The 27,622-nt window shown below is 41.8% G+C and overlaps 1 protein-coding gene across 3 annotated transcripts; it reads left to right on the forward strand.

The window, feature by feature from the left end:
- The first annotated feature begins 248 nt into the window (after window positions 1-248).
- On the forward strand, window positions 249-26,776 carry SLC35E3 (solute carrier family 35 member E3). 3 transcript variants are annotated; one of them, XM_068561453.1, is made up of 5 exons: window positions 249-775; window positions 1,612-1,722; window positions 5,639-5,797; window positions 9,448-9,530; window positions 13,846-16,302. In XM_068561453.1, exons 1-5 carry the CDS (start codon window positions 374-376, stop codon window positions 14,030-14,032), a joined length of 942 nt encoding a protein of 313 aa, XP_068417554.1. In that variant the 5' UTR covers window positions 249-373; the 3' UTR covers window positions 14,033-16,302. The 3 variants fall into 3 exon arrangements, with proteins under 3 accessions (XP_068417554.1, XP_068417556.1, XP_068417555.1); XM_068561455.1 differs by lacking the exons at window positions 9,448-9,530; window positions 13,846-16,302 and adding an exon at window positions 26,573-26,776; XM_068561454.1 differs by lacking the exon at window positions 1,612-1,722.
- The last annotated feature ends 846 nt before the right edge of the window (window positions 26,777-27,622 follow it).

Genomic DNA, 27,622 nt, shown 5'->3' on the forward strand with positions numbered 1-27,622 from the left:
CCCAGGAGGTAGTGGATCAAGGACGCAGCTCTCCGCACCCAGAGCTCAACGCGCCTGCGCAGGTAGAGGCCGCTTCCTGAAATGTTCAAGGGCGGAAGCGCGGGCTCCCCGAGTCACGTGGCCGCGGGCGGAAGGGGGCGGAGCGCGCGGGACGTGCTGCCGCGTAGTCGCCGGCTGAATGGGCGGTGGCAGAGCATGTGTGATACGCTGAGGCTGCTGCTTGCTTGGGACCCAGAGGTTGCATGCCTCTCCCCGGCCGGACCGTAAAGCCGGGGGCTGCGAGGACGCGGCGGCGGCGGAGGAGGCAAAGGGCAGCTGGAGATAGGCCGGGCGCCCCTTTCCGAGGGTGAAGGGCCCCGGCTCCGCGGGGGTCATGGCAGCGCTGGCTGACAGAGTACGAGGCAGCGGGCGCATCGCCGCCGGGCTCCTGCTCAACCTACTGGTGTCCATCTGCATCGTGTTCCTCAACAAATGGATCTATGTCCACTACGGCTTCCCCAACATGAGCCTGACCCTGGTGCACTTCGTGGTAACTTGGCTGGGCTTGTACGTCTGCCAGAAACTGGACATGTTTGCCCCCAAAAGTCTGCCGCCTTCCAAGCTCCTCCTCCTGGCCCTCAGCTTCTGTGGCTTCGTGGTCTTCACCAACTTATCTCTGCAGAACAACACCATAGGCACCTATCAGCTGGCCAAGGCCATGACCACGCCGGTGATCATAGTCATCCAGACCTTCTGCTATAAGAAAACCTTCTCCACCAAATTACAGCTCACGCTGGTGAGTAGCTTCAGCTGGGCGAGGCGCACCTCTAACAACCCACCTCCTGGACAGTCTTTCTCCCCGGGAAATTTGAATGGTTAACCTTGCGCCACAATCTTTCCCGTGATCTGGAAATCCACACGAGTCCTTTGTGAGCAAGTGAACTTCAGGCTTATTTGGGGAAGGTGACAAAAAGCCATCTTGGCGCTCTATTGGGCTTTTAGCCCAGTAGAGTGTGCTTGTGTGAGTTTTAATAACTAGTGTTTGATGGAAATCCTTAAATGCTATGATCGGTAAGAAAAGAAAGCTGTGTTGGGTGATGCAAATCTGTATGGGATTAAGTGCAAAAGCTCAAACTGAAAAACTGAAAAACGTTTATGATAAACGTAAAATGTTAAGTCTCAGGATATGTTTTCGGCGACATACTGCAGAGGCTTCAGAGTCTTTAAATAAGATAGACTAAAATAATCTTAGCACTTCATAACTTACAGCATTTAAAATCTTAATGCTTTTGTTATATGTTTATGTTTATATATTGTTTAGACACTGGTTTTGGGGTCCATTTACTACTATGTGCACGCATGTGGTATTTTCTTGCAAAGTGCAATGCATCGACTCATTTTACCCAGAATTTTAAATAGAATTAAATGTGAGGGTAAATATAGAATTATCATATTTCATTTTGAAGAAATAGGATTACCAGTCCGTTTTTTTTAAATGGAAAAAATATTTATAGAGGTTCATTGTTTCCTAATGACGTTTTTATGATTAACCTTTCAAGACACTGTGAAAGGAATACTAATTTTATGTCTCATAAATTAATCTGAACAACGTTTACCTCTTTTTCTTTACAGATTCCTATAACTGTAGGTGTAATCCTAAATTCTTATTACGATGTGAAGTTTAATTTCCTTGGAACGGTGTTTGCTGCTCTTGGTGTTTTAGTTACATCCCTTTATCAAGTGGTTGGTAATTTTTTTTTTCTTTATGTGCCCTTTTTAGCAGATTTCATAAATTTTGAAGCTGTGCCCCAAGGTTTAGACAATACAGTATAGAGACAATAGACTGTTGGGAAGAAAGCATAATTGCATAAATTGTCTGACTCAAGGTGAAGAGAAGAAAGGAGACAGAGAAACTTGGGTGTATGATGCTCACCAAGTACCTCCCTACCTGTTTGTAAGTGTATATTACCCATGCTTAACAGTCTGAGTTTGGGGTGATGGTATATATATTATTTTCTGGGAAATCTTTACAAAATGAATAGTAAGACTTTTTACTTGAGGATTGAGTCCATTGGTTGTATTTACCATTTACTCTTTAATTATGACATTACTGTGAAGGAGTGAGTACAGGTGCTAAAATTTGAACAGGAAAGGAAAATTTGAGATTTATAAATCTTTGCCTCAGAAGATATGCTACTGTTACAGCTTGTATATTCTAATCATTTTTCTCCGTCAATATTTTATAGCAATGGGTATTTCACTTCTTGCACTAGCGCGGTGCCTTGCCGGTAACGGCCATTTATTTGACATTTGTTCATGGATTCACTTACTTCATTACCATAAAATCTCAACAAGTATTTTTGTTTGTTTCTTATGTAGTGGGGAAAAGAATAGTGAATGGCGAAGGGTACAGTGAAACAGTGTTTCCTCTGTACTGAAAACCTTGGACTGGAAATTCTGGTTTCCAGTGCCTGCATATGGGGAATCAGAGCCAAAATGTGTGACCAATTTTACTTTTTTCATAAACATCCACTGGTTATAAACTAAGGCATTCTTGTTATGAATGTTAGGCGTTTAATAATACAGCCTTAGCATCTTAAATTTTCTAGTACTGGTCATTTCAGAAACATCGTTATGTGAAAATTCTGGGGTTGAATACATTTCTTAGTGGCAGAGAAGCAGTTTAAATGAAAGAGAGCAGTGACATGAGCGGGTGGAGAACCCGCTCAATCTTGTCACTTGGCCTCAAGATATTCTGTCTTTTACTGCAGAGAGAAATCAGAGGAAGCTCAGGTTTGTGCTTTAAGAAAATTGCATTTGGGCATACTTCAGTGAGTTTAAATTTAAAGTTTTTAATTAGATACAGTAAGTAAACATTCCTATTTCTCTTTTTTGTTAAATGGACTTTATTTTTGACCCAGTATGGATTAATTATTTATTAGATATAGCAAGAAATTTTATTTGTTGAACGTTAGAATTTCTTGTATTCCTTACACATCACTTCAATTCAGAGCACTCACTGTCCGCGCCAATATGACCATTTTTGTTCACACAAGTTTCAAAATTGCTATAGGGTGGAATCAAAGGATTCTGTATCTCTCAGGTAGATATTTGAAATGAGATTGACCGAGGAATGATTGTAGACTAAGTCATGGGCAGAGTTTTTGATTATCAGTAAATGGTAAAAGTACTGGTACAGAATAGGTGTATTCCCTCCCAAAATTCATTTTAAGGAAAGTTGTATTTTCCCATTGTAACCTGGTATAATTTCTAAGTTATTTCTTCTTATACTGCTAGGGCATTAAAAGGAATTAAGAGATGAGTGACCAGCTATTAGTTTTAGTTGTAGAAAGATGGTTGACTCCTTCATTCATTCAGCAGACATTTCTTCTGCTTTATGCTCGACCTTGATACAAAGATAAAGGGCAGCTATAATCCAGCATTGCAGAAACACATGGAGACAGCTGATGAGAAGTAGTATAGCTCAGAGTATGAGGCAAGTTCTGAGGAACACCAGGGAAGAAGTGGTAGTTCTGCAAGAGGGCGGTAGTGAGGTAAGACTTTATGGGAAGATTAACAATTTAAATTGAAGAATGCACAGGAATTCGCTTAGCAAAGAAATAGAGCAGAGGTCTTTCCTTGCAATGATGTGTGAAAGTACAGAGCATTTTTGGAGAACTTGATTTGTTTGGTGGGACCGGACTCTAGTTGCGTGGTGGAAAGACAAGGCTGAGGGGTGGGTGAGACCAGATGGCAGAGTTTTGAGTGTTATGCTGAGGAAGTGTGCCCTTTATCCTGCAGGTACCAGGAGAGGAGTTCAGATGGGCAGTGACTTGATCATTCCCTGTGTTTTAGAAACTTCACTCTGCTGGCAGTGAAGGATGAATAAGAGGGACGACAGGGTGACAGGCAGAGCAGTCAGGAAGTGCTCCATGGTTTAAGGGGAAGACAGGAGGGACCTGAACAAGGACAGTGGTACTGGACATGGAAAGGAAAAACAGACTTCAGAGACCTTTTGGAGAAAGAATTAGTAGGACCTAACTGAATGTGAGAATGAGGAAAATAAGGAGTCTGATCCTTGGAGGAGATTATGTCGTTAATTATTGGACCAACACAGGAGGAGCTAATTTGGAGAAGGACGTAATCAGCTTAATCTCAAACAAGCTTCTTCAGGTGATCTGACTGAAGATGACCAGTAAGCTGTTGAAGGTGGGACTTAAAGGATGCTCAAGGAAGGAGGTCAGAGCTGTAGATGTCAGTGGATAGTAAAAGATCAGTCAGGGAGATGAAAGAGGAAAGCCAGACATCTCCCTTACAGATAGTAAGTGAAGGAACAGGTGAGTGAGGAAGCAGCGCAAACCAGAAGTCAAGTTCTTCCAAGAGAAATCTGCAGGTTCTGCAGAGGGCTCCGGCCGGAAGGGGACCGAGGGCAGTCCTTCGGTGTGGCCACTAGAGGTGAAGGTGCCCTTTTGGGGAGCAGTTTCATGAGAGGGTTGGTGGGCAGAAGCCAGGCTGCACGGCAGTGAGGGCAGGTGGAGGCCTGAGAGTCACCACCATTCCAGGCTGTCTGTCCTGTGTCAGAGACACACAGCTGCCCAGAGAGGCTGCTGGAGCAACACAGGGCTGTGCACATACTCTCTGCATTCATTTTTGTTTACTGCGGTGTCCCAAGCAAAAGAATCAATTCTTTGTCCTTCATGTTCACAGCAGACTCTTATTAAGGCTGACAGGAGTATGCTTCAGATTTCTTGCTCTTCTATTTTTGTCTTGGTGAATTTCTATAGACTTAGCGTTTATGTAACAGGATACCCGGACCTACAGGAAAAAGGATTATGTAGGAGCAGTTATTCAAAAGCCTGGCTGTTCCTGCCAGATCTTACTCAGACAGTCCGATCAAGCTTTCTCTGAAGCCTCCTTTTCAGTTATATCTGTGAAGCATTTTGAGAACTGATGGGATTTGAGGCTTTGGGGTGTTGGTTCTACCGAAGGATAGTCTTTTAAAGTTTGTGATTATCTAGTTTATTGAGGAGTATTGGTGTGGGATTACCCACAGAAACGTCAGCCATAAAGAGGAAAGTTCCTTCTACCATCGATTGGGTTTTCTGAAGTGAATGGAAAGACCTCACATACCTTTCTGGCCACACATATTGGCAGCCACCTGGGTTAACTGAGGTTTCTGTCAATCTGTAATTAGAGTCCGCCCTGCCCCACAGTCTTCGTTTTGGGGGCCATTTTTAGAAAGAAATGAAGTCTGACACTGCATCTGTATTCCTGCTTATCCTGCTTATAAATATTAGCCTGCTTAGAAATTTCCATTCCTGCCTAATTTTCCCACGATCGCTGATACCTGTGGGCCCTGGTATGCATTGACTTTCCCCATCTACTCGGATCAGGAGGGAAGGGAGGATTTTTTTTCTCCCTTTATAATTGAGAAGAAAATAGATTATCAGACATTGAATTTATAAAGCTCCTTTCATCCAGGGAGCTTAAAGGATATACATATATATTATTGATCTTTGAAATCTTGTAGACTCATTAGACATTTCCTCTTCGCCCTGCCCTGCCTCACATTCCCACGTTTGTGGCTAGAGTTGCATCTTTTGTTTGTTGAGTGATGCCATTTTTTTCTGCCTAACTCGTTCTCTCTCCTAATTTTCAGTGGGTAGGAGCCAAACAGCATGAATTGCAAGTAAACTCGATGCAGCTGCTGTACTACCAGGCCCCAATGTCATCTGCCATGTTGCTGGTCGCCGTGCCCTTCTTTGAGCCGGTGTTCGCAGAAGGAGGAATATTTGGTCCCTGGTCAGTCTCTGCTTTGGTAAGTTCTAATTGTTTTGGTGTCTAAGAAACAAGATAATAATAATTTCTCCATTATTAATGCAATATTTAGTTTTCAGAGCACTAGCTCAGATCCATTCTCACATTTAGTCTTTATAATCACCCTTTAAGGGAGGCAAGGTAAGGATTATTCATTAGATGGAGAAACTGAGGCACAGAAAGATTGAAGGACTTGCTTAGGGTTAAATTGCCAGTCAGTGGCCAAACCAGGACTAGAATTCAGGTCTTCTGATGTCTGGTTACTGTGCTGAGCCCGCCAGGCTATTGCCCACCAATACTTCGGGCATTTTTTTTTTTGTTTAAATAATGAAAATATAACTTGGTTGATTTTCTTGTAATAGTATAAGTAGTACATGCTCATTGTATGCATTTTTGAACATACATAAAATTATAAAGTGAAGATCCCCCCGAATCCTGCCACACTAAGATAAACACTGTTACCGTTTTGGTGATGATCATTTCATGGATCTCTTTCATATACACAGACACACGCATGTGTGTGTATGTTTAATTTCATATGTATGTAACCGTATTATATATGCTGGGTTTTTGGGAGGTTTTTTTTGGCTGCGCCGCATGGCATGTGGGATGTTAGTTCCCCTACCAGGGATCGAACCCGTGCCCCCTGCAGTGGAAGCGTGGAGTCCTAACCACTGGACTGCCAGGGAATTCCCTATATATGCAGCTTTTATCATGGATTCCTTTTCCTCAGCCCTCCTACCCATACACACATCAACATCCCATTACCTCACCCCTGCCCCTTGAAATAAGTCATGTTAACACTCTAGTGTTTGTTCTTCCATGTTTTTCTCCGTGCTGTGCATACCCACATGTAAACACATACAACATACACAGGCACACATGCACGTATATACACATAAATTACACATTGGTTTTTTTACAGAAGTGGGATCATATTACACATGATTTTCTGTATCTTGCTTTTCTCACTTAACAGTGTCCCATGCAAATCCCTTCAAATCATTCTTTCAGTACCTGTATAATAGTTCCAGTTCTTAACCACTATGAACAGTATTACAGTAAACATCCTATACATGTGTCCTCATGAACTGTTGCTTTTTATTCTATGGGATAGAGTCCTAGAGTGGAATTGCCAGATCAAAGGGACCTGTACTTTGGGGACATTTTTTTAATAAAGTTAGAAAGTATAATCCCCCTATTTAGGAAAGGAACTTCTGCTTCCCATACTTTGAACACAATCAATGGGAACGTCTTTTTTGCTGGTGGTGTTGATTTATCCAAATTGCATCGCCCTTACTCTGCTCCAGGCACTATTCTAAGCTCTTTGCAAATATTAACTTATTTGATCCTCGTAACAACTTTATTAGATGTTTACTGATGAGGAAACTGAGAGACAAAGCGTTAAGTAACTGACTCAAGGTCCACAGCAGAGCCAGACTTTGAATCCATGCATTCCAGATCCAAAGTCCACATTCTTAACCACCCTGCGAGGCTGCCTGTGAGCAGATTGATAGTTGTTTCGAATTCATATACTTTAGCATTTGCGCTTTTTTCCCAAGGTGGAAATCACTGGACCATCTCTCAGGTAATATCTTCTCTTGCTTTTACAAAAGTTACCCATCTTGGTCATCTTGCCTATCAACCACTGCAGCTTGAGCACCTTAGACTAGAAGGGGAGAGGCTTTATGTGACTGGCCCTCTGACAGATGTGAAAACGAGGACCTCAGCAGAAAGGCCGTAAAAAAGGTCAAAGAAACAAGAGCACAGCAGTCTGAGGCCATTGAATAAGGGAAAGTCACCTGCATTCCTTCTTGTCCCTAGAGGGCGTCATTGCCTCAAAGTAGAGCATGTCATTGTGTTTTTAATGATGTGCCAGGTCATCAAGAAATTGGCATGTGACATTCTGTGAGCTCAATAAAATTAACAAGGACACATTTCTAGAAACAGTTTTTAAAATCTTTAAGGAGCAAGTTTCTCTTAGTTGAAGATTTAATGGAACTCACTGTTGTAAAACAAATAAGGTGTTACTGTTTCTACCTAAATAGGCTGCAGATCCAATTCCCCTGGTCTTCTTCTGACTGCACTGATTTAAAAACTGAGAAAACCCACATGGGACAGAAAGAATCTTCAAATATGACATTTTCTTTGGAATTTAAACTTCTTACTAATTCAAATTATAACTAATATTTTCTCTAGATTCTCTTATTTCAGAAATAGAAAATGGTTTTATAACTTTTAAAATGAAATTGTGGGATACGTTTGGACAGAATGTTGTGTGTGTCTACAGTGGTACAGCCACTTTGGTCCCCCATCTCAGCCGAGTCGGTTTACTCACCATCCCATGCACACACCTGGGCTTTCATGCCTCCATGCTTTGACCCATACTGTTTCCTGCCCCCGTTATTTCTTTCTCTAATCAAAACATGCATTTGAAATCCAAAGACTTTTCTTGCTATCGCAGCCCAGAAGGACATCTCCTGTCTAGAGAGTCCTACAGAACCTATCGTCTGTTTGCCTATTAATGAGGTAGAGCTCAGGACTCATTTTCTTTTCTTGCCTGAGCTGTTCATCTTGTATTGCACTGTCTCTTTCATGTGGTTAAGAGATAGCATAGCAGAGCAGGTTAGCAGCAGGGACTCCAGTACCTTGGCCCTTCTACTTACTGGCTGTGTGTCTTAGGCAAGTTGCTTTACCTCTCTGTGCTCTGTTTTCTTGTCTGTAAAAAGGGAAGATATTTTACTCCCTCATGGCTGTTTGCAATGATTAAATGAGTTAATTTATGTAAAATATTTAGAACAATTCTTGGTGCATAATAAGTACTATATAAGTATAAGCTATGATTATCAAGATTTTTATCATGTCCTCAAGCGGTTTCTAAGATCTTTGAGGGCAGGAACCCATTGTGTTCCTTACAAGGCCTGGCCTAGTTTTGTAGATACCTAATGAATGCCTACTGACTGAATTTAAATAAGAATAAATATGAACAATTCAGTGGAAAAAAGATCTGGAAGGATATATACCAACGCATTAATAGTGGTGAGTGGTTGGGATTTAAAGAATTCCTTATGAGTTCTCTTCACAAGGAAAAAACCTTTTTTTCTATTTCTTTTTCTATTATTTAATTTTGTATGCACGTGAGATGATGGATGTTCTCTAAACTTGCTGTGATAATCATTTCATAATGTGTGTAAATTAAATCATGATGCTGCACACCTTCAACTTACACAGAGCTGTATGTCAATTATATCTCAATACAACTAGAGGGAAAAAAAGAATTCTTTAGATTCTTCTTGCTCATCTTTATTGTCTGGTTTTTCTGTAATGAATATATATTACTTTTATAGTAAGAAATTATTACAAAATAATTTTTCTTTGGATAGATAAGAAAAATGAATCTGGAGATTTACATGCAGAGGCAGGATATTGTTGGAGAATTTTCCATTGCATTTTGTAGACAAAATTACATTTGTGAATACTACTCATTCTGCTCTTTAACCTCAGTTCTTGCTGTCTCCCAACTTGAGTTCTCTCTTTTTAAAAATCTTGTTTTTAATGGTTGATAGAAGTGCCTGATGAAGTGTATTTTCACTTGATGATTGCAATGATTGCAGCTGCTTTGCATTAATGATTCTTCTGGTTTATTTGTAGCTGATGGTCCTGCTCTCTGGAGTAATAGCTTTCATGGTGAACTTATCGATTTATTGGATCATTGGGAACACTTCACCAGTCACGTATCCTTTTCCTAACAACTTACAAATGCGTAGTCTTTTATATTCTCCAAAACTCTGTCACATTGATTTCCTTATTTGAGTCTCACACTTTCTATTGCATGCCTGAATTGAATAGAGTGAGTTATTTTTAGTCTCTTACTAGAGTCTGTGGAAATTTAAAGAACTATGAACTGGGGAAATGGGTTAGCTTTCTGTATGATAAATGCTTTTGAATTTTCTTAAGGAATAGGTGACCTTTTCCCTTATCAGAATTAACATAGAGCACCATTCCTTGTGCATAGTAGGGTTAAATAAATATTTGTTGAGTGAATAATGGGGTGGATACTTATGTTTTCCATCACTTTTCAGTTATCGATAGTTCGATAATAATAAGGTAAAGGTGTGGTTAATCAAAATAACAGAAAATAATTTCAGACCAGTTACTCTGACTTTTGAGCTTGTTTTTGTACTTATCTGGCTATGGGTGTGCCTGCTTTTCTCAATATTACTTCAAATCAAGAAGTGGAGTCATGACTTGAATGTCTGAGTCAAACTCAACTGCCCATTTTTAACATTTTGCTTTTAATGAGTGAAGACCAAGATGTCAACAAAGTAAAAAAGCAGCGTATTTGCCAACTATCAGTAAATAGCAGTGATAATAATAATAATTTTTTTTAAAAAAACCAACACTTGGGGACTTCCCTGGTGGCGCAGTGGTTATGACTCTGTGCTCCCGATGCAGGGGGCCCGGGTTCGATCCTTGGTCCAGGAACTAGGTCCCACATGCCGCAACTAAGAGTTTGCATGCCACAACTAAGAAGCCCACGTGCCGTAACTAAGGAGCCGGCGCAACCAAATAAATAAATAAATATTTTTTAAAAATTAAAAACTAAACAGCACTTAATAAATGTTTATTTTGTGTCAGGCACTGTTCCAAACATCTTGTATGTATTAAGCATTTAGTTTTTACGGCAGCTCGAAGAGATAAATTCTATCATTTTATTCTACAGAAGAGGAAATAGAGGCACAGAGAGGTTGAATAACTCACTTGGAGTTACCCAGCTTAGAAGTGTGGTGTCCAGATTTGAGCCCAGGTAGTCTAGCCCCAGGATTTATGCACCATGCTGCCAAATCAAGGCATCCAAGTATGTGCCCTGATTAAGAACATCCATTCATTCATTCAACAAATACTTATTGAATGCCCACTATAAACTGTTCTTTGACTTAATAAATATTCACACACTGAATATCTACTGTCTGTCAGGCACTGGAGATATAGTAGTGAACCAAAGAGACAAAAATCTTTGCTCTCACAGGCTTAAATTCTGGGGAGGAAGACAGGCTATATACAAGAAAAGTAAGAAATGGGCATATACAGGGCTAGATTGTGTTAAGTGATAAGGAGAAAAAGGTTAAGCAGGAAAGGGGATGTGACATGTTGGGGGCAGGGATGCAGTTTTACGGAGGGTAGTCGGGAAGGCCTCAGCAAGACGGGTACTTTTGAGTAAAGACCTGAAGGAAGTGAGGTTGCTCTGTGCAGAGCAGGATGGGTAGCATTCCAGGCAGAGGGAACAGCAGGTGAGAGGCTGGAAGGAACAAGAAGCCTGTGTGGCTGGAGCAGGAAGAACAAAGGGTGGGTTCTTTGTCCCTGAAGAGTAACAGGGGGCCTGACTGAGCAGAACTTTCACACGAGGACTCCTACACCAAGTGAGAGAGGATGGCGTTGGAGTTTTGAGCAGAGAAATGCCATGATTTTATGTCTGTTCTAATAAGATCCTTCTCGGCTACTGTGTTGAGAACAGACCGGGGGGGCTTTTCAACTCCAGTGCTATTGGCCTTTTTGGTCCAGTGGACAGGCCTCTCCTGTCCACTGGAGGATGTTTAGCAGCATCTCTGGCCTCTGCCCACTAGATGCCAGTAGCATCCCTTTCCCCAATTATGAAAACCGAACATGTGTCCAGACCTTGCCCAGGTGACAAAATCACCGCTGGTTGGGAACCACTGTACTGAAAGCGGCAAGAGAAGAAGGGAAGCCATCAGGAAGCCATGGTGGTTTGGTACCAGGACAGTCGCAGTGGACATAGTGAGAAGTGATTGGGTTCTGGATATATTTTCAAGTAGAGCCAGCAGGTTTTATTGGCAGACTGGATGTGGAGAATGAGAGAGGAAAGAAGGTTGCCACCCGGTTTGGGCCTGAGCACCCGGCAGGGTGGAGTTGCCATGGACTGAAGTAGGACAGCCCCCAGGAGGTTTGGGGGTGGGGAGGAAGACCAAGTGCTCAGTTTTGGGTAAAACGAGTCTGAGTTCAAGGTCGAGGTCTCGGCTGGAGGTATTCCGGAGAGAGTCAGTAGTGTGTAGATGTGGTTTGAAGCAGTGAGCCTGGCCGAGATTACCAAGGAAACAAGTGAAAGAAAAAGAGGCACCCACAGCCCGAGTCCTGGGTCACCTCGGTGTTTAGAGTTTGGAGAGATGACAGGAGCCAGGCGGAAGGGGCAGAGAAGGAGCAATCAAGGTGGAAGGAAGGAGGACAGGGTGTAGAAGCCAAGTGAGGAGGAAGGGGAGTCCGCTGTGTCCAAGGCCGCTGACAGGTCAAGCTCGAGGAAGGCTGGAAATGCATGGAGGAAGGGGTGTGGTGCGGTGGAGGGCACTGGTGATCTTGACGAGAACTCAGCGTGTCCAGGTGGAAGCTGAGCGGAGCAGAGTGGAGAATTAGAGAGAGGAATTGGAGATGTCGGGTATAGATTGCTCCCGTTTTGTTTTATTTTTCTAATTTACAAAAGGATTCATTGAAGAATTTCTTTAAATTTGCCTTTCCTCTCGTATAAATATTTTTAGCAGATCATGACCACTTCAAAGCGAGGCTGAGGAGTAAGGAAATGCTGAAGTGTGGGAGCCGGTTCACTTGAAGATAGCTCATAATTGAGAACGAAGCCTGGTTTATTACGGTTATAATTAACCTCCTTGGGAAGGTCCTCCATCCCGCAGGAAAATTACCCCTGTTGGGTCCGGCCAGCACAGGTACCCTGGTGACTCAGCCCCTGCTCTCCTGCTTGGAAGCAACTTCCAAGCTGCTTAGTTGGGCTCAGAACAGAGGAGGGAGCCTGGGCTTTGAGGTCGGACAGGTCCAGGTGTGCCAGCCCGGCCCCGCCGCTGCCTGTGGGCCTGCGTGAGTTGTGGGAGATCTCAGGTCTCACTCTCATCACTTATGAAACGGGGGTTGTGGTACCTACAGAGTTGGGTGAGTGCTTGAGAGAATGTGTCCAGCACCTGGCAGATGTTTATTATGCCTAAGTACTGCTGTTGATAGCTGACCCATAGGGTGCTTACTGGGTGCTCGAAGCCTCGCGCACATTAGCTGAGTTAATCCTCACAATGATGCTGAGGCACAGAGTGGTCGCTCTTTCTAGTATTGTTTTTAGGAAGAGTAGATGGGTACATATCAGACATCTGAAAAATAATAAAGTACTAATCCATATATAAAAAACTATTTAAAATACGGGAAGAGAATAATTTATAAAGGAACCATTTGTGTGTCTTTAGTTTGTCTTTTAAATGAACAGTGATTTGGAAACACCCTAATCCAGCAGCAAGTTACTGGCAGTCTACTCGTCTCAAACATGGACTTTGGAGTTAAATAGACCCATCTATGTTTGACCTCTGGCTCTGCCACTTACTAACTCTGTGATCTAAGTTACCTAAAATCCTCAAGCCTCTACAGTTGTAGATGGGAGGAGTGATACCACAGTGAAGGGAAATGTGATGCTTAAATAAAATGGTGTTATATATGCACCTGGCGTAGTGCCTGGCATGTATTGGTGCTCAGTGGTGTTCCATCCTGTGTCCCCGATTCCCTCCTAAACTTAAGCACACTGGCTGTGTTGACCTTGCGTCAGCCATCTGGCGCCTTTCACGTCTCACCTTATTTGCCAAGGGAAGTTTAGAAATGGCGCCATGAAACAGCATCACAAATTGCTCTACAGAAGACCTTCTCTGTACCTTGTTCTGAATCCCTTCCCCACCCTTGTACTGCAGCCCTTTTTCTCTTCTTTGGAGAGGTCAACAGGGAGAGTTGAGGCAGTCTCCTGTCACTGATTAATTGCTAAAACCTGCCTGAAGAAGCTAGGATCAAGCCAGCACTTCACTGAAGTTCCCGTTCTTTAGACGGGGTGGGAGGGGGGGGCGATGGGGGCAGGGGTGGGGCCGCTGTTTAGTCTGCATTTCGTGCACTTCTCTCCAGGCACAGGAAGCCTTTGCTTCGTGTGTGTGTGTGTGTGTGTGTGTGTGTGGGAATATAACATCTAGCTTGTTCTTTTTTATCCTTATCCAAAAACCTCAGCTATAACATGTTTGGACACTTCAAGTTCTGCATTACTTTATTTGGAGGATATGTTTTATTTAAGGACCCATTGTCCATTAATCAGGGTCTTGGCATGTTATGTACACTATTTGGCATTCTTGCCTATACCCATTTTAAACTCAGTGAACAGGAAGGAAGTAAGAGTAAATTGGTGCAACGTCCTTAATTAGGTTTTCGTAGAGAAAAGAAAGTCGCCTGAAGAAGATAAAAAAAAAGTATTAAGTGTGCAAGTTACTTTCAAAGATGAAACAAAAATTATATTGCAAAATGCATTAAATGATGGTTTGAAAGAAGTTAAGCAAAGGAAATTTTATTCATAAATCTGACTCTCTTGGGACTTACCTGGTGGTCCAGTGGTTGGGACTCCACGCTTTCACTGCCAAGGGTGCAGGTTTGATCCCTGGTCAGGGAACTAAGATCACACAAGCCATGTGGCACAGCCAAAAATTAAAAAAAATTTTAAATAAAAATAAAGTAAAATAAATATGACTTTCTCTTTTAGAGTACCTTTTTTAAAAAACGTAATTCTCTAAAACATGGCTCATGCTTCTTTTCAAAGATGATTCTATGAAGTATACAGAATGTTTGGTTATATCAAATGAAGTACATGAAATTAAAGTTCTGTAATGGTGACAAAGGAATTCAGATCACTGTACTACAAACGTGTAGTGGTTTTTAAGGAAGGACACATAGGACTCCTCTACTTGCTCGTAGGTGGTCCCCAATGTGAGCTCTGTTATAATTCAGGCCAAAGTATTCAAGTCAGAATTTAAAGCTAGCATTTCTATTGATATTTTAGTTGTTTTAGTATAACTTCCTGCTTTTTTCATTTATAGATATGAAATAACATTTCTAGAAAGCAAAGTGTAGTGAAGGGGACCATAAGCCAAAATCCGGTTCTAAAAGTACCATTTCTCTAGTAGAAAATTGATGTAAAAAGTTAGATGTTATTAAAAAAAAATACAGTTTCTGTAGGTATTCTCTTGTTTTGAGCTCTCAGTGAACTCTAGAAACTATACATGAAGTTAAAAAACAAAATAGCTCCATGTTTAAATGGCTCAAAGAAAAGACTACGGGAGGAATTGAGCAGGTTTCTTCTTATCCTGGTGACTGTTCTTCTGGCCTCTTTGAGCATTTCATGTTGGTAATTTCTTAAGACTACCTTCCTGCTGTCATTCCCTACCCGCCACGTGTGAGGCATCCGTCGAGCTTTCTTTGGCACTGAAGGATTTGGAGTGAACTATGTCAGCCTTTCTAAGGGGGCTGAGGAAAATTCTTGAGCAGCAAGTCAAGGCAAATGTTATCAACGACTAAGCAGAAGCTTGATGAAGATACGAGGAAAGATTTGAAAGAGAAGTAGAGAAACAGTCAATATTTAACAAGTTCCATGAGTTTTTTAAAGGGATAATTTTAAAAAATGTTATAGGGGAAATACATGATACTTAAGGAAATAATTGTGCCACATATTTAATTGCAAAGTCTATTTCTGCCTTCCAACGTTTGACATTTGAGAATTCAAAGCAGTTGTTGATAACCTCTCACAATAAATTGACTGAAACAGGTAATCCCGCTTGTAATAAATAATTCTTTTTCTAAACATTGTTTAGAAACTTCAAGTGAGAACACAACACTTAGGAGGACGAAGAGCCACATGTATAAAATATGCCTTTTAGGATTATTTTTTTCCTGGCCTGTTTGAAATGAAAAGCCTCACTGAAAATCTTATTTTGACAGAATTTCAATGTATCAGTCAATCTGTTGTGTGATTTTTATGTGTGGTTTTCTGTTTTTGTTTTAAATACTTTTGGTTCTTCTCCGTTTCCAAAGATACATTTTATTGTGCTAAGAAATACAAAGCAGATTGTCTTGCCAGATGAACCTCAGGAGTTATGTTTGTCTAAGAAATGTTCTCTGTGTATGTTTAAATTAACATATAATTATTTCCCAAAAGCTGGAGAAAAGTATTTCAGCATTTCAGAGGATTATGCAACTTCTGTGCGCTAACAGCTGAGTTGATTTGTGCCATGTACAAATTCTTCTTAACTGTAAATACAACTTGGGGAGGAGATTTATAATAAATGTTGGAGAGTTATAATAAATGACTGATGTCAATAGGAATGCAAGGAAGGTTGGAACAAGATAGCATGGGGGGGTATGTATTTATAAGTGAATAAAATATGTACTCCTGGAACTAGAGTCTGATAAACATTTTTTGCCCTGAAGACCATCTTCCCATTGAAAAGGAAATTCCTGGGGGAAAAATGTACCAGACCATAAGGACCAACCATAGAGACAAACCAGAAATGCAGTGCTATGGAAGAAAACATGCTGGCTGTCCTTTTGTTACGGATGTAACTGCACTTGTTTTTTATTGTATACTCGACGACTGGGCTTCAGCTGTTACCTGTTATAAATAAAGAGAACCTGATGTTTTTACTTTCAAGTTGCACGTTAGAACCGGCAGAAGAAGGATGGCATCTGTGTATATGCAGGGGTAACAGTGGCCTGTCCAGCTCCCAAATATGCAGCATCTAATGAAACAAAATCCTCATCTCCCTTTTAGAATAACATAAAGGAGAAATCTTTTCCTATGAAATGAAGCAAGCTTTTTCCTGTTGCATTTTTAAAAATACTTTTTAAATCTTGCTAGTTTCAAATCAGTGGTCATCTTTTCTAAAAAAAATCTACTTAAAAGCAACAGCACTAATCGAGCACTCCACATTGACCCCATCGGTGAATAGTTGTTGGGTGAATGATTATGGCCAAAGGAGAAAGTCTGATTAAACGAATGAAGACCAGATTTATTAGATAGATTCTGTTTTGCATTTCTGTTCCAAACTTGAACTGGATTATACTTGCTAACGTCAGGAATACAATGATCATTTCATTCATTCAACAGAGTTTTATTGAACATATATTTTGTGCCAAATACTGTGCTAGGCACTGTGCAAAGACACTCCTGTGTTCCCTGTGATCTTAAGAAACATTGGTCTACCAGAAAAGGTAGACATTAATTAAATTAAAATGTGAGTTTATTATTACAAACTCAAATAGTTAAAGGGACATGGTTCTCTGGAGCATATAACAAAAGAATCTGGCCCAGGATGGGCTGTCAGCAAAGGTGTCCACGAGGAAAGGACAACTGAACTGAAATCTGATGGGCATATAGAAGTTAGCTAAGCAAAGAGAGGGGGATTGCATTCTGATAAAAGGGAATAGCACATACAAAGGCCCATTGGTTGGAGGAGTTTATGATGAGTTTAAAGAACTGCAAAAAGGATGGAGTGTAGCGGCTACATTCAGGGAAGGGGAGATGTGGTATGACACGAGACTGGAAAGGGAGGCCAGCCTCGGACCATAGAGGACCTTGTAGGCGTTGTTAGGCATCCAGTAAGAGCAAGAAGGGAGTGTTCTGAACGTCACCACGGTCGACCCCTTCGTTTTGAAACAGTTGGAAGAGAACCAGAGAGATGCTAGGAGACGTGATCGCTTGAAGGGGTGGTGGTGAGATGACGAAGTCGGTAGATGAAGAGGATTTAGTAGATGGGATCAAGTAGACTTGAGATGGATTGGATATGGAGGGGATGAAGTCAAGAATCACGCGTGTTTGATTTGGGCAGCTCGATAGAGGATGGCGCCACTCTCTGAGGCAGGAAACGCGAGAAGACGGTTGGGGTGGGGAGGATGGAGCCCGAGTTCATACATAGCTGTCTCGATTTTGAGGCATCTTTGAGAAATCCAATTAAAATTATTAATCAAGTAATCAAATATACAGGTCTAGAAGTCAGGAGTGTTTTCTTTTTAATTGAGGTATAGTTGATTTACAATATTAGTTTCAGGTTTACAGCTTGGTGATTCAGTATTTTTACAGATTATATTCCATTAAAATTTATTACAAGGTAATAGCTATAATTCCCTGTGCTATACAATATACCCTTGTTGCTTATCTATTTTATACATAGTAGTTTGTTTCTTTTAATCCCATAACCCTAAGGAGCTCCTCCCCCCTTCCCTCTCCCCACTGGTAAACACTAGTTTGTTTTCTATATCTGTGAGTCTGTTTCTGTTTTGCTATATACATTCTTTTTTTTTCTGACTTATTTCACTAAGCATAATATTCTCTAGGTCCATCCACATTGCTACAAATGGCAGAATTTCATTCTTTTTTATGGCTAATATTCCATTTTCTGTATATGTGTGTGTGTGTGTGTGTGTCTGTGTATACACACGCACCACATCTTTATCCATTCATCTGTTGATGGACACTTAGGTTGCTTCCATATCTTGGCTGTTGTAAATAGTACTGCTATGAACATTGGGGTTTGTGGATCTTTTCAAATTAGAGTTTTCATTTTTTTCTGGATATGTTTGTACCCAGGCGTGGGATTGCTGGATCCTGTGGGAGTTCTATTTTTAGTTTTTTGAGGAAGCATACTGTTTTCTATAGTGGCTGCACCAATTTACAGTCCCATCAGCAGTGTACAAGGGTTCCCTTTTCTCCACATCCTCATCAATACTTGTTATTTGTAGACTTTTCGATGATGGTTATTCTGACAGGTGTGAGGTGATATCTCATTGTTTTGATTTGCGTTTCTCTCTTAATTAGCAATATTGAACATCTTTTCATGTGCCTATTAGCCATCTGTATGTCTTATTGGGGACAGGAGAGTTTTGGTTGGAGTGGAGATAAACGGGTAGTTACTGGAGTATGCCTGATGAGGATGAAAGCATAGACCAGGATGAGCTTACCTAGGAAGACAGTATAATGCAAAAAGTCTACAACTGAGCCTTCAGGAACTCCAGCATATACTGGCAGTGGTAGGTAATTCTGCAAAGGAAACTGAAAAGGAAGAGTCAAAGAGGTAGGAGGAAAACAAGGATGATGATATAATGGGAGAGAGGATGGCCAAAGGTGACAGTTTTGTTGAGAGGTCAGGATAGACATACACAGAAAAATAACCACTGTATTTATTGACAGTTTACTGTGGACCTTAGTAAGGCTGTTTCAGTGGCGTGATGGAGGCAAAAAGTGGGTTGGAGAAAGCTGAGTGGTCGGTGTATGAGAGTTAAGGAAATGGATCCCAGGATATAGACAATTCTGTTGCTATTGCAGAACTGCAATATTTCAAGCAATATTGAATGTTGCTTGACATGAATGGGGGCTTTTTGTGTGTGAGTCTACGACTTTTTTCATAATGCTAATTTATTATTACAGGATTAAAATTGTAAAGCACAAAATATCCCTGTGTAACCCTGGAAGAAGTGCACATACTTCTGTAACAGGGATGATCTTTTACTCTGAAAAGGAGTTTTGTTTTTGGCTCCTGAATATACTTGAAATGTGGGTTGCTATTAATAAAATCAACAGTTAACTTTTGCGAACCACCAGCATACCTTGAAAAAAACAATCTTGCAAGCCCACTAAGGGGTGATCAGTTACGCATTTTCTTGTCTCTATCACTGCTGAGGTTCACAAAGGGGAAAGAAACCTGCCAAGAGAAAGGCCAGTCTGTTTGGGAGCAGGGCTGGCTTAGACATCAGGATCATGGCCTCCAGTCCAGACTCTGCCTTTTTGACCAGGGTGGCCTTTGGCTTTGGACAACTCCCTTGCCTCTTAGGTCTCAGTTTCTTCATTTATAAAATGAGGGCTTGGATCCAGGTGATTTCCAAGGGACCCTCCATCTTCAGAATCCCCTGATTCTGCTTTTTCAGATTAAAATTGTAATTTCTCATTCACTTACATTGAGAGCATATTAGATTAAATTAATGAGAAAGATTTTGTTTGGTCTTTATGAGAACTGTTTTCTTGTTCATATGCACTTCATTACTCATATATTGTTTTTTAAAAGTCTATGCAAAACATTAATTTTCATATTTGTTACATTAGAAGACATGGTTTCGTTTGATTTATCCAGTCTGCTTTACACTTCACATGAGATGACTGGGAGGTGAATTATTGCCAATTCAACTAATTATTTATGGGTATTTGGAGGATGTTTTTTGCTATACTGTTTTTAATTTGGAAAACAGAACATCACCCAAACCATAGTAATTCACATTTTTCTATTTAACTAAAAATATCTCATAAATACTAGGTATACCACAAGAACAAGCCTGCATAGTTATTTAACCAACCAGGACTATGCCTTTTTTAAAAAGAACTTTATCGGAATTCCCTGGCAGGCTAGTGGTTAGGACTCCATGCTTCCACTGCAGGGGGCACGGGTTCGATCCCTGGTCGGGGAACAAAAACAGGAATAGGTATTTGGTTAGGAAATACCCATACCACAATTACCGCACAGCACGGTCAAAAAAATTTTTTTTTAATAAATAAATAAATAGGACTTTATTTCTTAAGAGCAGTTTTAGATTCATATTCACTTCTAAATTTTGAATTATTTTGTTACCTACATGAGATTATTTTTCCTTTTAAAATCAAATGATCTGTATCAACCAAATGTCTTCATTTTTTTCCTGTTCGTTCTTACACTACCCCCAAAAAGTCAGTTTCCTGTTTTCTCAATTCCTGTTTTCTCAGTTTAAAATTAGAGACAGCAGTTCAGTGCAGGAGAGTGATGGGTGGGCCTTAACCCAAGAGATGGGAGGCTCAAAATCGATGAGTCTGTTGAGATCTCCTGGGATATCCAGAGCTGCAGTTTACCACAGGAATGAGCAGACTCTCCAGGTTTTTCTCTGCCTGGAGTTTGGAAGCAAGACTAACCTTGGGACTGGAGTTCTTAGAGAATTATGGAGTGACGCCTTGGCCATATTTGTTAGAATCGGAATGCTTTATACAATTTACCAAAACATTATACAGAGAAAAGTAGGCAAAAATGCTATGGAAGACACAGTTGGTTTCCTAACCAGATACCTATCCCTGTTTTTGTTCACCTACCCTCTAGAGGCTAGACATGCTAAATTCTCTTATTACCATGTTGCCACATCCACAGAACATGGATATCTAGAATTGTGCTGATTGGTAAAGGAGCGGTGAAAGAACCTGATCCAGAAGTGCTGAGCTGCTTAAGCAATGCCATCAGCTGCCTATCTCCAGTCTTCTTATTCTAGATGGAAATAAACCCTGATTTGTGTAAGCCACTTTTTTTTTTTTAATTTATTCATTTATTTATTTATTTTGGCTGTGTTGGGTCTTCAATTCTGTGCGAGGGCTTTCTCTAGTTGCGGCAAGTGGGGGCCACTCTTCATCGCGGTGCGTGGGCCTCTCACTATCGCGGCCTCTCTTGTTGCGGAGCACAGGCTCCAGACGCGCAGGCTCAGTAGTTGTGGCTCACGGGCCCAGTTGCTCCGCGGCATGTGGGATCTTCCCAGACCAGGGCTCGAACCTGTGTCCCTTGTATTGGCAGGTGGATTCTCAACCACTGCACCACCAGGGAAGCCCTAAGCCACTTTTAATTGATACTTGCAGCTAAAATTATGCCAGTGAACTTTTGAGGGTAAAAAGGGGTAAAAATGGAGGACTTGATCTATCTGATAGATTTTACAATCCAGGAAGCAATAAGTAAATGTAACTGGTTAAAAGTGAAGATAGGCTAGTGGCTAGCCTGACCCCAGCCATCCTTGCATTCCATAGAGCACCAAACCCCAACGAGTGAGGTGGATGGAAGAGAGGGAATGATCTGATGGACCTGGGGACTCACGAATGGGGTCCAAACACGGGGCTATTGCTGGCTTGGGGTGAGTGAACCAGTTCCAACCAGGAACAAACTTTCCAACCAAGTGGGAGGTGGCCTACCTTGCCCTCCACCATCCTCTTTGTGCTCCCTGACTTTGGTCATCCCCAATTACCCAATGCTCCCCTTGCCCCAGCAACCTTACACCTATTCAGTCACTACCTCATCCCCACTACTTCCCCCAGTTCTTCAAGTTAAGTTGGTAGATGAAGGAAGCAGTATCACCAATGACTACAAGGTCATGTCTAGATCTTGGAGCCGGGCATCAATATGAAGGTTCTACAGATATTCAATAAGAGGACCTAGGAAAAACTCACTCTAATAATGGTCCAGGGCCTCCATAAAACCATAGGAAGAGGGAACTTCACTAGAAGGTCTCCCAGTGCTCACACACAGGACTGTGGACATTGGTGAGGACCTGTGTGCTGAAAGGAAATGTCTGCTTATTATCACAGAATGTTTGTCATGGAGAATTCAGCCAAACAGAGGACGATTCTTCTGTAATCAAAGAACATCTTGAGGACATCCAGCGCTTGTACTCAAACAGCATTCCTCACAGGGGTGTCAAGCCTGTGAAGTTCTTACACCTCGAAAAAGCTCAATGCTGTTCTGAAACTCAGGGATTTTGCCGAGGAAACTATGAGCTAGAACTTCTGTCCACTCTTCCCCTGACACAGCGCTGTGTGGCTGTGGAGAAGTACGGCCTCTCCTCATGGGTTCCTGAATGTTGTCATGTTTATCTCCATTCTAACCCAACCTTGGTCTCCCCCTTTTCCCTGGTGTGAAGATGCACATCCAAGTGGGACAGTCTGAATTTCCCTGCCCTAAGGGGTCAGAGAAATCAGGAAGTCAAGATGAACATCTAGAACCTGCTAGAAATGAAGTTCACTCAAAGAATGACCATCACAGGGTTTATGAACTACTCCTGGATCATGCAGGCCATAAAAGTCCTCTAGGCCAGTGCCATTCAAGGTATGGTCTGTGGACCAGTGCCAGCCCATGAGCAGTTTGTTACCTGTTCAAACAAAGTAAGTACAGAAATTGAGAATAAGTGTTGAGAAACTTCTGTAGCAGTTGGGTACTGCTATGATAGCCAGGCATTTGATTTTGTCTTTTACAAAAGTATCACTCTGCAATGGACTGAAAGTAAAAAACTCGTCTTCAAACAGTTCGTGCAGGACTGCCTCCGCCCATGTGGGGAGAATACGAAGGAGATGGCCGGAGTTTGGGCCATGAGGTGAGTTGATTATGAGGGGCTTTGTGATTAAAGCCTGGCCTCTCGGTTACTTGGCTGACCGCAGGTCTTCTCTTAGGGGCTTTGAATTCCCAGACCTCCCCTGCCCACTAGAGGCTTGGAGTTTAGTGGAGGGACAAGGAGAGCACGTGAGGTGGAAAGTTTGGGGCGTCTCATATACAACTCGTTAGTCCGATGACCTCCTCAACATCTCCGCAGTCCAATAGACTCCGGGCAGTCCAATAGATATCTCAAACCGACACACCCAAAACCAGACTGATCTTCCCCCACCCCAAACCCACTCCTCCTGCAACATTCCCTTACCGTTTGCTCGGATGAAAAATCTCAGAGTCATTCTTGACATTTCTCTTTTTCTTACCTTCTTGCCCAGTCTGGCAGGCTGGTTGGCTCTACCTTCCAAACATATCCAGAATCCAACCTCTTCATCCATTTCCACTTATATTGCAATGGCCTCCTAAAGGATCTCCCCGCTTTTACCCTAACTCCCCACAGTTCACGATACAGCAGCCAGAGCGATCCTGTCGTGTCCCCCCTTTGCTTGAAACCCAGCAGTGATGCCCCCATTTTACTCAAAAATCCATATCCTCAGAGCGGCCTCAGGGCTATGTAGCGTGTTACCTCATCTCCTCTCACCCTTCAGCCCCTCCTCTGCCCCCGCCATCGGCCCTCACACTCTGCCCCTGCACGCTGCAGGCGCACTCACAGCTGGGGGCGTTTGCTCCAGCTCTGCCTGGGAAGCCCTTTCTTTGTTGTCTGTGTGGCTAACTCACTTCCTTCTAGTCTTTCCTCAAAAGCCTCGCGTTTTCCACGAGGCCTGCCTCACCCTCACTCCCAGCAATCTGGACTCTCCTTACCCTGCCCTATACTTTTTTCTTTTTTCCATAGAACTTGTAACTTTATACTGTACCATTTTAACATAGTCATATATTTATGGTTTACTGCCCGTCCCCACACCAGAGTGTAAGCTTCACAAAGATAGGGGTCTGTTTTATTCATTGATCTATACAAATGCAGGCACTTAAATACTTGACGAATGAATGCATTTCCCTACAGCAGCTTTTATTAATTCCCTGAAGAATTCCCCCTAAACCTCAATGTTACCTTAGAGGAAGGAAAGCAGAGAGAGGGAGAGAGAAGGAGGAATGAAAGAGCTATCCCTAAAATCCAAGGTTGAATTGTCCACCAAAAACTGCAGGAGCTGCTTGTGCTCTGCCTCACCCTCCGGGTCTCGCTGTCTTTCGTTGCTCCTGTATTCCATTCTCCCATTCAGGAAGGGCCAGAAACACAGAGGTGACAGGTGAAGGATGAGGACTCATCCTTTGACAAACTTCTGGACTTTGCGTAGGCAAAGCAAGAGAGTGCATGAGGGGCTAAATCTATTTCTCCACTTTCAAAAAGTACATTTGTGCCAGAAGTGACTGGGTTTTTTCCCATCAGAGCAGGAGTTTGGAACAAGCATCCAGATCCTCCCTTGCATCTCTTCAACAGAAAGTTGGAAAAGACGGGGGAAAAAAAAGCAAAGGAAAAGTGTAACAGAGAGAAAACAATCATGAACAACATAACAAGCAATAATAAAATTAAAAGGATAATCGAGATTTTTAACACACCTCTGTCAGAAGTGGATAGAGCAAGTGGCCTGAGAGTGAAGTTGTCTAACAGGTTTCATGAGGACCCTTTTCTCAACAAGCAGAGGACACACATTCTTTTCAAGTGCTTGTGGAACCTTTACCTTTAACAGTAAAGATTAACAGAGATGGTATTATAAATGGTTGGTAGGTTGAAGAGTTTTTTGTTTTGTGTGCATTTATTAAAATAATGAAAACAGGGAATTCCCTGGTGGCCCAGTGGTTCAGTCCCTGGTCAGGGAACTAAGATCCCACAAGCTGTGTTGCATGGCCTAAAAATAAATAAACAAAAACAAACAAACAATTTAAGGCACCTTTTATTGTTTTGGGATACTTAATGCTGAGAATGGACTAGAATCTTTTTTTATATATTTATTTTATTTATTTGGTTGCCCCAGCTCTTAGTTGTGGCTCGCGGGCTCCTTAGTTGCGGCACATGGGCTCGTTAGTTGTTGGCAGGCAGGCTCCTTAGTTGCACTCGTGGGCTCCTTAGTCGTGCCGTGAACTCTTAGTTGCGGCATGCATGGGGATCTAGTTCCCTAACCAGGCCCCCTGCGTTGGGAGCACAGAGTCTTAACCACTGTGCCACCAGGGAAGTCCCCCTGGACTGGAATCTTGAATGATCAGATTTCAAGGTACAGGTGTTGAACCAGGTGATCTTGTGGCTTCAAGGAGGCTTTGGAAGTCACTACAGGTGAGATTAGAAGTCTTAGGAGTGGACTCTCTGACCCAAGATATGTGGCTGGAACCAGAAAGGATGTAAGCAAAGTGTGAGGAAAACAGCTCAGGAGGAGGGAAATGGTGAAGCCATTTGCAGAACTTCTCAGGAAGATTAAAAGAATGAATGAATGAATACATACATACATGTGATTAATAAATAAATATGTGTTGCTGCTAAACATGGAGTGACCAAGAGGGACATTTTGGGCCACTTCTCTGGCCCCAATTTCTAATATTATTCCTAATGCGGAACAGCTGGTTGTCCTAGATCTGTTACTCCTTCTATTTATTTATTTATTTATTTTTTAAACGTCTTTATTGGAGTATAATTGCTTCACAATGGTGTGTTAGTTTCTGCTTGATAACAAAGTGAATCAGTTATACATATACATATGTTCCCATATTCCCTCTTGCATCTCCCTCCCTCCCACCCTCCCCACTTCTATTTAAATTAGTTCTAAAATTTTATTTTAAAATCTCAATGCATAATTTCTAAAATTTTAATTAAAATTAAAAATGTTCCATATGCTTTTCCGGGAGCCTTCTTTTCTAATTGGAAGAGTTTTCTCCATGACACTTGAGGTTGAAGGAATGCAGTTTGCTGCCCTCAGCCTATGAAAATGAGACTTGTTTTCTCCAGCATCTGCCTCGTAGGGCACTGATTCAGGCTCAACAGCCTCAGACTCTGGGCTAACCCAGAATGCATGCACAGTCACAACACGGACGACGGGAGAAAGTCTTGTTTAAACTCTGGTTGTGGCCAATGTCTTTGGGGAAGAAAAATGCAAGTTGAGTTTATTAAGAGGATTATTTTTGAAAGAATAAGATTTGTGATTGCACTATAAATGTAAGTCACTTTTTAAAAAATTCACTTTTATTGGAGTATAGTTGATTTACAATGTTGTGTTAGTTTCTGCTGTACAGCAAAGCGAATCAGTTATACATCTACTTAAATCACTTTTGGAATGAATACAACGATGTATGTGACACAGGGATGAAAAATTAATCGTCATTCTTACTGTGAATCTGACAAAGTGTTCGTAATTAGGGATACCTGTGGTATTGACACTTGCCCATTAATTCAGGATGTTCTCGTGTTGAGAATTCTCTGGGCGAGCAAGGATTCTCTATTAAAGGAAGAAAAGCAAGATCCTTTAAAGTAGTATTAGTGTGATTAGAATCTCATTTTGCTGGATAAAACCATTACAGTTACAGTTATCAGAGGATTGTCTCAACATTTTGGCATGTAGCCCGTAACCGCTCTGCTTTGCTAATAAGCAATACTGCTTGCAGAAATGTTTCTTTAACTAATGCATTTCCTAAGTGGTTTCCTGTTGACTTCTCTTTTACTTCCTTGCCCCTAGCTTTGAATATTCAGCAAACCTCCATCCTGACCTCTTTCTTTATTCTCTTAGAAGCTCCTGGAGAGGGGCTTCCCTGGTGGCGCAGTGGTTAAGCATCCGCCTGCCAATGCAGGGGACACGGGTTCGAGCCCTGGTCTGGGAAGATCCCACATGCCGTGGAGCAACTAAGCCCGTGCGCCACAACTACTGAGCCCGCATGCCACAACTACTGAGCCCGTGTGCCACAACTACTGAAGCCCACATGCCTAGAGCCCGTGCTCCGCAACAAGCGAAGCCACCGCAACGAGAAGCCCGCACACTGCAAAGAAGAGTAGCTCCTGCTCACCGCAACTAGAGAAAGCCTGTATGCAGCAACGAAGACCCAACACAGACAAAAATAAAAAAATTTAAAAATTTAAAAAAAAAAAAAAAAGGAAGCTCCCTGAGAGCAGAAAACTTGTCTGTCAACCAGTGGGTAAACCAGTGTCAGATACTTATTAGACATTATCTTTCACTATCAGTTCTAAGCTGGTAATTCTCAAAACCACATCTTTAGTTCCGTGTTCCTGTCCATGATTTATTGTTGTTCTATCTACTGAAAATTATGTCCATGAAAAAAGCACTTTACTCCAGCTCATAACTCAATCAGGAGTGAGTTCTTCCTGAAAATAACCAATGTACGTACTTCAGTGTACAGCCAGTGTTTTATGTGTACTTCTCATTTTATCATACAGAATCCTGAAAAGTCACGTACTCAAGGGAAATGACTAAATAAAATGAATAATTTTGACTGCTTCTTCGAGGACATTCTTAAGTGACTTCTAAGTGAAACTGGCTTTTTTTTTCCTGTGAGTACATGGAGGTGAAGAAGAATGTAATGACTGCTAGTACAGCTGGTGCCACGGCCTTGACTTCATGCCAAGGGGCCAACAGTTTTACCCACCATTGCCTTTGCACCATCAAGGCAAAAGTCAACACGGTGAAAAAGCAAAGGAAGTCTTACTATTATTACGAAGAGACTTTTGACCTTACAAGACCCTTCCAGGGGGTCCATGGACCATAATTTGAGAACCGCTGCCTGAGGCCTTCATGATGTCATGGCAAACAAGACAACAACGTCAC

The sequence above is a fragment of the Eschrichtius robustus genome, chromosome 13 (genome assembly GCF_028021215.1).
Source record: "Eschrichtius robustus isolate mEscRob2 chromosome 13, mEscRob2.pri, whole genome shotgun sequence".
NCBI classification, from domain to species: domain Eukaryota; kingdom Metazoa; phylum Chordata; class Mammalia; order Artiodactyla; family Eschrichtiidae; genus Eschrichtius; species Eschrichtius robustus.

Excerpts from the sequence above, each read along its gene's own strand:
- SLC35E3 (XM_068561453.1), top strand. The coding sequence starts at position 374 with ATGGCAGCGCTGGCTGACAGAGTACGAGGCAGCGGGCGCATCGCCGCC. Across the intron at positions 776-1,611 it reads CCAAATTACAGCTCACGCTG|ATTCCTATAACTGTAGGTGT; the intron begins GTGAGTAGCTTC and ends TTTTCTTTACAG. Across the intron at positions 1,723-5,638 it reads TTACATCCCTTTATCAAGTG|TGGGTAGGAGCCAAACAGCA; the intron begins GTTGGTAATTTT and ends CCTAATTTTCAG.